The sequence below is a fragment of the Phyllostomus hastatus genome, unplaced genomic scaffold (genome assembly GCF_019186645.2).
Source record: "Phyllostomus hastatus isolate PE091 unplaced genomic scaffold, TTU_PhHast_1.1 phas_scaffold_385, whole genome shotgun sequence".
NCBI classification, from domain to species: Eukaryota; Metazoa; Chordata; class Mammalia; order Chiroptera; family Phyllostomidae; genus Phyllostomus; species Phyllostomus hastatus.
This window is the reverse complement of record NW_025334026.1, coordinates 6,575,834-6,589,853: the sequence shown is the minus strand read 5'-3', so window position 1 is coordinate 6,589,853 and position 14,020 is coordinate 6,575,834. Positions and strand designations below refer to the sequence as shown.

The 14,020-nt window shown below is 41.8% G+C and overlaps 1 protein-coding gene across 2 annotated transcripts in view; it reads right to left on the bottom strand.

Moving 5' to 3' along the window:
• Window positions 1-4,829: 4,829 nt before the first annotated feature.
• Window positions 4,830-14,020, bottom strand: part of TMC5 (transmembrane channel like 5) — a 67,520-nt gene continuing 58,329 nt past the window's right edge. For both annotated transcript variants that reach the window (XM_045819354.1, XM_045819355.1), the window contains exons 16-21: window positions 13,764-13,897; window positions 11,806-11,979; window positions 10,608-10,686; window positions 6,680-6,784; window positions 5,733-5,775; window positions 4,830-5,126 (exon numbers count right to left, since the gene is read on the bottom strand). In XM_045819354.1, the coding sequence (XP_045675310.1) occupies window positions 5,080-5,126; window positions 5,733-5,775; window positions 6,680-6,784; window positions 10,608-10,686; window positions 11,806-11,979; window positions 13,764-13,897 (582 nt within the window). In that variant the 3' untranslated portion in view covers window positions 4,830-5,079. The remainder of the gene's footprint in view (window positions 5,127-5,732; window positions 5,776-6,679; window positions 6,785-10,607; window positions 10,687-11,805; window positions 11,980-13,763; window positions 13,898-14,020) is intronic.

The window sequence follows — 14,020 nt, the reverse complement described above, 5'->3', positions numbered from 1 at the left end:
GCTTGGGACATTTTCAATCAACGTTTACAAAGATTTTTCTTGAAGTTAAAAACAATAGGACAAAGAGTCTATTCAATAAATGGAACATATCTAAACTGCATGTGTTTCCATGCCATGTTATGACCAGAGTGACAATGGAAAAACGACTCAAAAATTCTGTGGACTGAATTCCTCCTTTGACATGCCGCTGGAAACTGCACAACTGACAGGGAAGGAATTCTCTTTGGGACATATAGTTAACATCTTTTCTGTTGTGTGAAGACCTTTCGAGAGACAGTTTGCTGCCTCTGTCCCAAATCCATCTTGCTGTTGACTCCTCTACATCCAGTTAAGGATTTAGATCCCATGTCGAGGTGGTTAGGGCCTTGAAGAATGGAGAACTTGGGTGGAGAAAGATGTTAACAAGTACTACTATTCAGTACTTGGAAGGCTTGGTATAGGGGCTAAAAATAGGATTTGGGATCAGGGAAAAGTAAAACTGATTTCCTGATCAGCAACTTACCAGCTGTATGATCTTAAGGCAAGTAAAGTTACTTAATTCGCCTATAAAATAAGGGCAGTGTTAGCACCACCCCAGAGGGTGGCTGAGATTAAACGAAAGTGAGTGCAAGTCTTGTTAGTAGCTAACATTTACTGACAGCCTACCGTGTACTAGATGCTGTTTCAAATACCTTCCGTGTGTTTACTCTGCAACAATACCATGAAGGTAGGTACCATTATATACTGAAGGAAAAGTAAAGCACTGGGAGGGTAAGTAGCTTGTCTAAAGTCACACAACAGTAATAGGATAAGGGTTCAGGCCCAGGTAATGTAATTCCAGAGCCCACACCCTAAAACTGCTTATCATGTCCGGTCCATACCTACAACACTTGTCACATAGTAGGTGTTCAATAAATGTTGAAGGATTGAATTGGGATATCAGTGGAAACTTCCTGGAGGAAACTAGAGATAACAGAAGAAAATTTAGGTGTTTAGGTAAAGGACTCAGGATTCAGCAGCAGCAAGGAGCCTTCCAAAATCCCAATAGATACCATTCTTCTGAGAATGTGAATACAGATTAAAATCACATCTGCTGTTTATTAGACTGCACCTCTGCTCTCAGGATGCTGGAGGCAGGTAACAAGGAAGAGTTACCTCGAAAGACTTAAAAAAAATCCACTACTTAATTAAACACTGGTTTTGCTTATTTGGAGACTGGTGTCTAAAATCCTGTTTTGACAAGAATGTCAGCAAGACATAAACTTTATTAGATGCAGATTTCTAAATAAAATTACACATACCATTTTCTAAAGTGGAAATAGTGCTTCAATAGGACAGTAAACCACAGCTTTGAAGACAGCAAAGGTGTGAGTTAATGAAATATTACAAACATCCACTCAGACCTTTAGCATGGAGTGATAATTACTGTACAGTAAGGTTATTTGATTTTTTTGATCAAAAATACTGAAGATTAATGACTTCATTCTATCATTAAACTTTATACTCAAAATATTTGCAGAATACCAGATATTAAGAAGAGGCTGGATATCAGGGACAGTGGGTGCTGTCCTTTGAGACATTTATTCATCATCAATTATGGGGGGGGGAGTTGGAAATGCAAATTCTCAAGAGCCCATCCCAGAACTACTGAAACTCTGGGCGGGGCTCAGGATGTGTTTTAATAAGCCTTCTGGGTAGTTCTGATACCTGCACAAGTCAGAACCACTGAGGTAGAGAAAACCTGAAGTCCTTGATTCTGCTGCTAACTAGCTATGAGACCTTAGACAAATCACTTAACCCGTGTGCCTAAGTTTTCATCATCTGTCAAATATATTTGCACTAATTATCTGACAGCAATAATGTTAGGTTCAAATGATAAAACTGGGAGTGCTTTTTTTTTAAAGATTTTATTTTTAGAGAGGGTAAGAGAGGAAGAAAGAGGGAGAGAAATGTCAATGTGTGGTTGCCTCTCATGTGGCCCCAACTGGGGACCTGGCCCACAACCCAGGCATGTGCCCTGACTGGGAATCAAACCAGCGACCCTCTGGTTCACAGCCTGTGCTCAATCCACTGAGCTATGCCAGCCAGGGCTGCAAGTGTTTTTGAACAATGTTAACAGTGTAATACTATTGTTATAAATATAAAATAAGAAAAAATATGGGTGCTCTCAGGGTGTGGCCCTCAGACCATAGTACTAGACAGAAAGACTCTCAGGCCCTTTCTCCAACCTCACAAATTAGAATCACACCAGCCAGGGCTAGAATCTGCTTTGTAATAAGAGCTCTGGTGATTAAAGTGGGAAAGGCACTGAGCAGAAAGTAACACCGCTCAAGTATAAGGCACTACTTGTATCAGGCAGGTGCACTCATGTGCAAAGTGGAGTTCCTCTCAATGGTTAGTCCCTCAGTTGATCAGACATGGAAATGCTGTGAAATAGTTTCAACTTGGAGGAGTAGAGGAGTACTGTGAAATGCTGGTTACCATACTGAGACAATTCCTATTAATGAGCTGAATTCTTACCATCTGTCCTCAGTTCAAAGATTATAAAAACATATGCCAGTCTGTTATTTTTAGTCACTCCTTTTATAATTGAACTTCACACAAAATCCTCTAATAGCATCGTAAGAAATGAACTGGGCCATTTGCTGAGGTCACTGGAAGGATCAGATCCTGCAGAAATTCAAAACAGGCAATCCTTTTATACTTAAAATTGCAGAGGTTATCCAGCTTTCAAGTGACAGCTGGAAAGCATGTGTTACTTTTATCATTTTGAACTAATTAAAATAAAGATTGGAAGAGGAGGATGGGGGAATGTCACCTGAAGATTTTGATGCCATTTTATGAGCTCACTCTTTGCATGTTTAGTAAGTGCTTTGGGTAGCTTTTATGGTCAGGCAAGTTTGGGAAGAACTCTAGATCCTAGCTCGGTAGTTCTCAACCTTGGCTTTTTACTGACATCATTCAGGAAGCTTTAAAGAAAATGTACGGATGCCTGATTTAGGTCTAGAGTGGGGCCTGGGCCTGGCTGTTGCGGGGCAGCTTCCCCTGTGACTCTGAGGGCAGTCAGTATTGAGAACCTGGGTGCCTAAAGGGACTGGGGGAGAGCTGGCCCCTGTTATGGGCTGAACTGTGTTGGCTCAGAAGATCACATGCTGAAATCTGAACCCCCAGTACCTCAGAACATAGCCATATTTGGAGATGGACCTTTAGGCAGGTGAATGAATTAAAAGGAAGCCAATAAAGTGAGTCCTATTCCAATCTGCCTGGTGTCCTCTTACAAGAGAACACCGGGACACATAAAGGTACACCAGAATGTGCACACACCGAGGGAATAAAGCATGTGAGAACACAGCAGGAATGTGGCCATCTGCAAGCCAAGGTGAAAGGCCTCAGAATGAAAACAAAACTGTGGACACCAACACTTTGATCTTGAACTTCTAGCCTCCAGAACTGTAAGAAAATAAATTTGTGTTGTTTAAGCCACCTGGCCCGTGGTATTTGGTTAATATTTCCCCTTATCTGAAAACCAAGTGTTAAAAGCATTCTCTACCAAATGTGAGTGTGAGACCTACAGACTAGGTCTTTTCATTGTGTTTATTCCTCCAGGCTAAGCAGGGGCTTTACAGAAGTGGAGGCCAGATGGAGGTGAATGGAGATAGAAACTCTTAGCATGTGGTGAGTCAGCAAAAAGACACTTTCAGACAGTTCATGTTCGATGTAGACATCAGAGAAACACAAGCAGGATTACAATGACACTGAAGGGAGAAAGTCATTTCAAACAGCATTACCACAGGCTGCCTTCACTGACCCCACAGACAAGCTGTGTCCCAGTTGTCCCTGGGAAGCCTTCAGAGCACCTATCACAATTACAATTATTGTTAAATGATTAAGTTCCTGTCTAAATTAATCTGCTACAGTAAGTGTATGAGGGCAGCGACTGTATCTTGATTTATTCACTATCTTGTTCACCATTTGGCACATATTTATGAAATGAATGAATGAATGAACACTACTAGCAACCACTAGCAAAGATGAAACCAAAAGGAATTAATTCAGTTGATGAAATCAATTAATGAATAAATAAGTGAATGAAAAAGTGAATCCATGACTTAACACTGGTTGGATGTTTGTGTATCAAATGTATCTTAAATGTCTTCTAAATTCATTTCCAATTAGACTTCATGACAGTGATTACTCAAAAGGAGACTCCCCCCACCTCAAGTAATTCAGTAATTGTACCTTTCTGCTGGAACCTTCAGTTTTAAGTATAGTCACATGCCTTGTGAATCATTTGGCAAATCTGCAAAAGAATGCTACATATCTATGTGTGTGTGTGCATATGAGTATATATACATATACACCCACATATGTTCATTTATATTCATTTCACACACAAATACATATATATATATATATATATGTATTCCACACATACCACTGGTCTCACAATTGGTTCAATATAACACTTTGATGGTCATGTATAAAACCTCACAGATCAGAGCCCACACACCTCCTATGCCCGTCCAACCCCAAAGACACATGTACTTGATATGCATTAAGTTCACAGCTGAGACCTCTGGTTGTATTTTGTCTCTGGGTAACATAGAGACATTTTTAGTTCAAAGTCATGAACAAATGCAGGTTCCACAATTCAGAGGCATCACATCCCTGACAGAGGATCACAGTTTTATTCAGACTGGACCACTTGCCTTAGCATCACCTTCCAAACCTTTGCTAGGTCTGGGAGATCTGGGAAGAGAAATTTTTGAGGACCAATAATTCATATGCACATCTCTTAAAGCAAAATACATCATTCCCAGGTAATCTCTTCCCAGGTTTTTGCAAACTAGTTAAAATATTACAACAGTCTTTATTACAAAATCTCAAATATTTTATGTTAAAAAAATCAGCAACTCAAGTGTAAAATACTGACAGGGAATGGACAATTTTACTTCAGTATTTACACTGTGGTCAGTTTCCACTCCTGGCAAATGGCTTGAATTCTTTTCTGAAAAACTCCAAAATGCCCAGGTGTCATGGAAGAAGTTGTTCCACTTTTATCTTCTTTCCTTATTTGATTAGTGTCTGTCTACAATAGTCTCAGGCTTTTGAATTACCTTCTTGAACTGACCGCCTAAATCGCAGGTCTGGGTTTGACACAGGAAAAGAGAAGTTAGCACAGACACACATTGCCCCATCTCTCCAAGCTGCCTTCAGGATAGCTCAGCTTCTCCTGCCTTCCTTCCCTCCTCCTTTTAAGTTTCTTCAGTTCTGTCCCTTGAACTCCCATCATTGCAGGCTGCCAGTAAGTACTATCCCGAAAAAGATGAATTTGTTTTTTTCCTCCCCAGCATTCATTCCCTTCTGGCATTAACCACAGGTTTTCTTGGGGAAGTCACTCTTCCCCTGTGGCCTCTATGGTTGTTCCACTGTATCTACAGATGAGGCCTGCAGCTCAGGTCTGGCCCATGGATAGAAGAAGATGATAAAGCTGTCTTGCAATTATTAGGAAAGGCTACTTGAGAAAGGAACTAACACAGACAAGAATTGAACAGAAAGAAACCAGGTTCTTGTGGTACACTGTGAGCCCCAGCTTTTAAAGCAAGAATTCTGCTTGGGTTTTAGCTAAAGTTACTTTAGGTTGATTCTTGCAATTGAACGAGTAACTGATACACGAGCAAGTCCGATACTCTGTCTTGGGGTATGTCATCTAGACAAATTAGATATTCTTCAGTGCCAGTTGGGTTACTCACCAGAAGCAGCTTCATGTTCCCAGCCATGCAAAGGGCCTGGCTCCTGAAAAGAAGAAAACAAGCAGCCTCCTCAGTGGAAAGTAATGTAGACTCCAGGTCCTGGTGCAGAGTCACTGAGGTTCGTGAGCCTCCACAATTTTAAAACTAAGAAGTGACAGATTAAGAACAAGGCTCAACCATAAAAACATCAAACATGTTTTGTTGTGTTTTTTAGGGACTGTGATTCCATTTATTTTTCTCATTCATTTCATAAAGTATTTACAATTTGTTGGGTAATAGCTTAGGACCTGGGGCTGCAAGGTCATAGACATGGTTCCTACCTTCCCAGGATTTAGAGTTGAGCCTCTAGATCCCTCAGTGGTGCTGGTAGTATTAATTACACAAGATAGAAAATGACACAGCAGTCTCTTCGGACAAGATCATAACTTTCAAAACCAGTGGCATTTGAATTAAGGTTCATTTACTGTTTAGCTATATTTTCCGGAACACCAAGGAAGCCAGCATGGGCTCTGGAACAGTAGACATGGCAATATCTACTAACATCATCATTTGGATGGCCTGTGGCTGATATACTCACATAAAATAATTATAACAAAAGTGGTTCATTGCACACTGTTTTTAGTACTTAAGAAAACATGGAAACAATCCAATGTACAAATATGTGCAAACTGCAACAAGTTCACAATATTAAGGGGGGATTATGATAGATGTGCATTGTATAGCCCCACTTCTGTGAAAAAGCAACACTACAATAACCCCAGCACCTAGAACAAGGCTGGGAAGGGAAAGTGCTAAATGAATGAGCACTATTTTTTAAATTAAAAAAAATACAGAAATGTCTCAACATAGAAAGTGAAGTGTCCTTATGTGACACTGGTTCCCTGATGCCCTTTACATGGGGAGGCAAGTGTGTGTCACGGGGGTCCTGAGGCGGCCTCCAGCCTCACCTCCATGTCTCTCCTTTCCAGTGTGGATGAGCTGGGGTTTGCTCTCTTCTCTGCATCCTGCAGCTTAGTCAACTTTTCTATCAGGAACATTTTATCTTTGCCCTCCTGCCAAGAAGAAAAATGAAGATAAAAACATGGAGGATGAATGATGGTGTGGGGTGGAGAAGCAAATGTTGGGAAGGTTTATGTCTAGGTGAGTAGGGTCCAGTGGATGGCTATTGCTGCCACATTTTCTCGTGATGAAAGAAAAGAGACATTTCACATCTTCGTGAATTGGAATATTCTCCTCTAAAGCAATTCTCCTAGCAGGCTTGGGTAGCAGCCTTTTCCAGCCTAGTTGCTAGAAGCAATTTATATGACACTGGCTGAAGGCCCAGGACAAATGATTTACTTCATCCCCTTTCTTGGCATTCCCTCTGCTCCAGAACCCTGTCTGGGAACCCACATTATCTGGGTCTTCCCTGTCCTCCCACTGAGAATGTCAAACCTTGCAGCTCTGCATCTAAGGACATCAAATATATTTCATTTGTCAAAGTGACCTGTGTTCGTGGAATAGACCCAGTTAAATAACTCCCTAGTTGGGATGGGGAAGACAGGAAGTGGACATGCCTTCCCCAGGAGGGTGAGTCACTTTCCTGCGAATCTGTCGCAGATGAGAGAGTGGTATGTTCCACCTGTGCTGAGGTGGGCTAGCAAGCACCTTCAATGGTCTGTCCAGTCTAAGTCAGTCCAGTTCCCATGCCTTCATTTTTCCTTAAACTTTCACCCACTAATGATAGCATCCACTAGTGGATCTTGCTTGCAACAGTTATTACTGTGCTATTTACTTCGTCATGATTTTCTGTTCCCTGTGTTCCTTCTACATTTATTAATTGGAATTATTCTCTAGGAAATAACTGAACTTGGGAATTCTTATTTTTAACAAGCTCCTCCAGCAGTCTTGAATGTAGCCAACATTTTCAGAAATCTCTCATATGCAGCAGCTCTTTCCTTATTCTGGAGCAAATTAGAACTATCTGGAGAGCTTGAAAAAATGCAGACTCTCAGCCTTTCCCCAACAGATTTTGACTCGGGGGCAAAACTGCATTGTAGTAAAAGAGCACAAATTTTGGAGTCACCTGGTTTAAATCCCACTATTTACTAGTCCTATGACTTTGGGCAAATCACTTCACTTTGTAAGTCTTGATTACCTTAATTTTAAATAGTGGTTCCAGGAAATGTTTGTGCTCAGAAAGAGGAATAAAAATTTAGTAGAATTTTTTATCACTTAACACAATGCCAGGCATTATCTAGGTCCTCAATAAATGTTATCTGTTGCTATTATTGGATGGAAAAGGGAAGGAAATTTGTACTTTTAAGAAGCATTCAGGAGTTCTGATGCAGGTGATCATATTGGAAAAGGTCATTGCCATGCCTATTCCCAGTCTCTTTGTCTGAATCTTTTGGAGACAATGTCCCAGTCTTTGTGGTCATTCTCTGGTCAAGACTCCCAAGCAGGCAGACCTGTGGTGATGCTTATGGTGCTTTCCTGAAATGATGCCATCCAAACACCTGCCTGGCACTGCCTTAACAACTGGAGGTTTTAGAATCAAATCCCTCCCATGTTGAGATCTTCATAAGACTTGCCCAAACTGTTCAGAGTGCTGCATCAGAAAAATATAGGTGATATTTCAGGGGACAGGCAGGGAAAAAAGTATAACTAATCCATGCCCTTCTGTTACACTCTAGAAAGGACCAACTCAAATGATCTGAAACCCCAATGATTCAAGCAGAGAGAACCCTGGGGAGTCCTGCTTCTTTCCCATGTTCTTAGACATAAGAGCTCATGTCATGATTATGCTGGTATTTAGAAAAGAACCTGCCCAGTAGCAATGAGTATCCCTTTGCCCAGACTGTGGTCTCTAAATACCATTTCACTAGGGCTCCCTGAATAAATTGAAAATAATGTCTGATTCCTGTTCTGAGACAGGAAATGAACAAGATGAATCTGGAAAGCTTACTCTTCCAGAGAGCAAGCAAACTATCAACGACCTCTGGAGTCATGCTGAAAGAACCCAGGAGCTAATTCAAAAGGATTTCCACTAGCAAAGGATGAGGCTATTTACCCATAAACAAGTGACTGTAACTAAAAGATGTCAAAATATACTTAAAGCCATGAATTCATCATGAAAATTTAAAAATCCTCATTGGCAACATTTGGAAGGTCACTGCACAGTGACTTGAATAAATATGTCCAAGTTATCCTAACCCCAATACCTGTGAACATGGCTCTGTTTGGAAAAGGGTCTTAGCAGATATAATTAAATCAAGAATTTGGGGATGAGATCATCCTGGATGAAGGTAAACCCTAAACCCAATGGCAAGTCCGTCAAAGAGAAGGACAAACAGACTCACAGAGAGAAAGGCCTTGTTAAGGTGGAGACAGAGATAGGAGTTACAAAGCCCCAAACTGAGGAACACTAAGATTCAGCAGCTGCCATCAGAAGAGAGGAAAAGTGCATGGAACAGAATCTCCCTCAGAGCTTCAGGGGGAACCAATCCCGCTGACACCTTAATTTTGGATTTCTGGCCTCCAGAACTGTGATATGATAAATTTCTGTTGTTTTAAGCCACTAAGTTTGTGGTAATTTTTAAGGCACCCCAGGCAACTAATACAGTAGGCATTTTAAAAACTAGCAAATAAAGGGAAAGAACCATGCATTGACTTTGCCTTTCCTGTATGAACTGTATTTCAAGGTAATCAAATCACTGTTGAGTAAAAATTCTTTGGTAGAAGAATCCCAGTTAATCAATGCAGGAGAAAGTCTAGAATTAGAGTATCACTATTTTGTAATCCCCCATGAAATACATCGAACTTCTAGGCAATAGGCATCGTAGGCGGCGAAATCCGTTAGAGAGAAAGGCTGATGGGGAGCTCTATGATGGATGATGGGTCAGGCTGACAAAGCATGGACCCATTGATTACTCTTAACATCACACCAAAAAGACAATCACATTTAAGACCTGACCAGTGTGGCTTAGTTTGTTGGAAGTCATCCCGCAAAGCAAAAAGTCATAGGTTCAACTGAGAGTTTGGTTCCAAGTTGGGGCAGGTAGGAGTGGCAATGAATTGATTGTTTCTCTCTTACATTGAAATCTCTCTCCTTGTCTTTTTCCCTCTTTCCCTTCTCTCTAAAAATAAATAATAAAATCTTTTTAAAAGTTACATTTTATATCTCAAATGCCATACGAAGTGCATAGCTTCATCTATGAAGAATTCTGGCTAAAAAGTTGAATCTGAATCTACTCAGGTCTCTAAATCTCACCACCTGTTTACAGGAAATAAAAAGTGAAAAGAAACATGCCAAACTCCACCACAGGGTTGAAAATCAGATATATCCAGAACATAGGAACTATAACGAGACAATGACCTGGCTTCTTCCACAATAAATGGCACAAGAAGAGAGGAGGAGTGAACAGTTATAGACTGAAAGACACATAAAAGACATATCAGCCAAATGCAACACATGGCACTTTTTCAGACCCTGCTTTGAACAACCCTACTGTAAAAAAGACACTTAATGGGACCATTGAGGAAATCTGACCATTGACTGGATATTAAATGATAGAAAGGGCAGTAATTCTTTTGGCTGTGATGATTGGTATTGTGGTTATGTTTTTTTAAAGGCCTGTATATCTTAGGCATATACAAGTTTTTATAGATAAAATGGTATAAAGACTAGGGTTTTCTTTAAAATAATGCAGCGATTTGCAATGAAAGGGTAGTGACTAGATGTAATGAGAGTATACAATTGTTGATGGTTGTAGGGGTGGGTGGTAGTCAGGTAGGGATTCATTGTACTAGTTGTGTGTTGGAATATGTGTGAAAATTCCCATTATAAAATGTTGGAAAGGGGGAAGGATAACAGAGGGGTCCAACAGAACTTACATTAATGATCTGTTCGTGGAGCAGTCTGATCATAATCTTCCTTCCCTCTGTGATCTGCCAGTAAAGGTAAGTGATGATTCTGGAAGAGAAGAAGAGAAAGAATGGCAGACATGTTTGCCGGTGTTTGGCAGGCTGTGGATTATAACTGAGTGCAAAGGACCCGTATTATTTGCTCAAAAATGGATTTTGGCCCAACTGTGTCCCTGAAAGGGACATGTTTCTTTTCACTTTTTATTTCTTGTAAACTGGTGGTGAGATTTAGAGACCTGATTCAACTTTTTAGCCAGATTGAATTATAGGTTGAATACATTATAGCAACGCTTCTCACCATTCCGCACACGGAATCACCTGAGAGGCAGTAAAAGGACTCATGCCATGGCCCCTCCTCAGATTGATCAGTTGAGCTTTTCTGGACATGGGGCCAATCAGTAATTTTTAAAATACATGATTCTAATGTGCACCAGCATTTATGAATCTGGGCAGTTCTATTCAAACTTCAGTGTGATACAAATTTCCTGGGAATTTGTTAAAATGGAGATGCTGATTCTGTATGTCTGGGATAGGGCCTGAGATTCTGCATTTCTAACAAGCTCCCCACTGAATTAGAAGTTTGAAGGAGCAAGACTCTAGGAAGGCTCTCCATTTTGAAGAGGCCAGTGGTAACACAGTGCTGGGGAAGGAGGGCCCGACTGAGAGCCAGCGCCCCTCTACGTGAGGAACTGCAATCTCCAATACCAGCAGGGCTGGGCTTCCACAGAGGGACAGCCACCCAAGTGTTCATGCAGGAAAACAGGAGCAGTCTTGGCAAATCTACTTTTTTCACAAGAAGTCAAAAATTGATCTTTTTCTATTTGAAAATGAAAACACACTATCCTATGTATCAATAATGACCAACCCATTTTAATGTCACAATCTCAGAAAGAATCACACATGTAATTATCCTAAGCATTCTCATATCCATTTTTTTTTTCATTTTAATTTCATGTTATCTCTTATGAGGGACAGAACAGGTATTGCTTTCTTCATAAAACAGGCAAAAAAAACTAAGGTAGGAAAATATGAACTACATGTTTTAAAAACTCAAGGGCAGAGCCAGGATCATCCCAAACACTGAGCTCTCCTGCAGCCCTTTGCTTTCCTACCAAACATCCCTGTGGCTGTCTACACAGTGGAGTGTTTCCCAAGGTGTCCCACTTACAATACAATAAGGGTGAGGATGAAAAAGAAGTGCACACTGCCGATGAGGTTCTGGTAGATCCAAACGACCCACAGGTAGCCGGGCCTTTTACTCAGGGTGTCAATCCAGCTGTAAATGGAGTGAATGAAGAAGGGCAGACCTCGAAATGGGCCACAATCAGCTGATGGTTTCAATCTGGTAAAACAAGGAACAGAAAAATACCTCTAAGTGTCTGACTTGGTCTAGTTGGTTCTACAATCAGGGGTTCCTTTCTGGGCTCTGAAACCCGTAATCCTTGCCTGCTCTACCCACACCCTCATTGCAAAGGAAACTCTCCTTCTCCCAGCCTCAGCTGGTCTGTTTTATACTCATGACTCACACTCTGAGGACCAGCTCTCGGACAGGAGTGTCACCTGATCCAATGGCAGTCAATCCAAAGACCAGGCAGCAGCCTCTGTGGTACCTTGGCTCAAAGAAATGAACTGGGGCAACCAGATTCTCTTTATTGGGAACTTGAACCAAGAAATATGAAGTGACCCTGCAATCTATGGAACCTGAAGTTGTGGCAATGATGGCTACGTGCAGTTTGTTGTTACGAACAAGCAAAAACTAGAGGATGATAAGGAACTTGTTAGGAAGAGACAAAACAGAGTAGCCTGCCCTGAAGCTACTTAAATTGCCAGTGGTTCCAGTTCCACATGTATCCTAAAAATTAACTTCTTTGTTTGTTTGTTTATTCCCTCATTCATTAATTCGTTCTAGGTTTATTGCACTCATACCAGGCACTGTGCTAGATACTAAGCCCTGGAGAATCCATAGTAAACAAGACAGACACAGTACCTGCCCTCTCAAATTTATATTCTAGTGGGGAAGATGGGCAACCAATGAGTAAGCAATTAAACAAAGATTCAAACAAAGGCATTTCTGATTGTGAACTATGGAATGAAGAAAAAACTCACCTGAGAGAAGGTAGAGGTGGAACTGACAGAGACAAGGATGGTCGGGAAGGTCAGACCTCAGAGGTGAATTTTGAGCCAAGAGCCAGAGAGTGGGAAGAAGACTCCCAAGCAAAGGGAATGAATGGGGAGAGCTCTTCAAATAGAAGACCGTGCTCCGTGTGGAGAGTGGCTCTCAGAGTCCCAGTAAGGGAGGGAGAGCTGTGGAGCCAGAGGAGGATGAAGCCAATGGACATCAGGTTGGAGAAGTAGGAGACAGCCTGGTCAGACAGGGCCTTTCAGTTTATTTAGATGCAGTTCTGTTCTCCAGGGAAGGAACTGTCTTTTCCCCATTCTGGGGAAAGCGAGGAAGCTGTGCCAGGCACAATGGTGGGCACCTAACCCAGCCATATTCCCTTCCTAGTGTCTGTTGGTTAGCAAGGGAACCTGCAGTTAAAACACTGTATTAAGCATGTCTTTTTACTGATGTTTTGGTATCTAGGGCCTTACTGACCCTGGAGAAACCGCCATTTCTAGGGCTAACCTACAAAGCAAGTCTTTCATATGCAAACCAACCAATCCAGAGCCCCGCCTCTCATGCCCCAGCTCCTCTATCAAGCTTGCACACCTTGGGCTGCTATTATGCTGCCATAATCACCGGATGGCCAGGTACCCTGCAACTCCAGACAGCCCCAGTGCCCCAGGGCCTGCTGAAATTATTCAAACTAGCCAGTCCTAAACCTGCTTATCCTGCCTGGCCTGTTCCTTCCCATAGAAACCACAATGAAGGCTCTGCCCACCTTTCCCATTGCTCCTTCTGCCTCCAGAATTACAATGGCGCCTTCCCACATGCTCCCCCATCCTTTGTGGTGTGGCATCCCCCATTTTTGGGGGAATCTGTGAGCATAAAAAAAATTATCTTTTCAGGGGCAGTTATCTCCTGATTTGCTAGCCTCACCACACCTGACTAATAATAAAATATGCATTTTAAAGCACTCACCCACCCCAGCTCTAAGGCCTCATTCTAAAGTGGTTATATCCTACCTCCAGATGGTGATGGCCAGGGTGCACAGGACCCCAGTGAAGGATGGGAAGAAGAGCAAGAAGATGAAGAAGGTCATCATCTGTGAGGCCCGCCAGGCTTTGCTTGGAGGCTGAAAATTCATCATCAGGCTGATCTGGAGAGAAAGAAGTACCCACCTACCATCTGGGAGCTGTCAGAGGGACCCCAGCAAGACACAGGCTTCCTGATACCCTTCCCAGTGCCCCCAACCACACCCCCTCACCCAACTCCAACCACT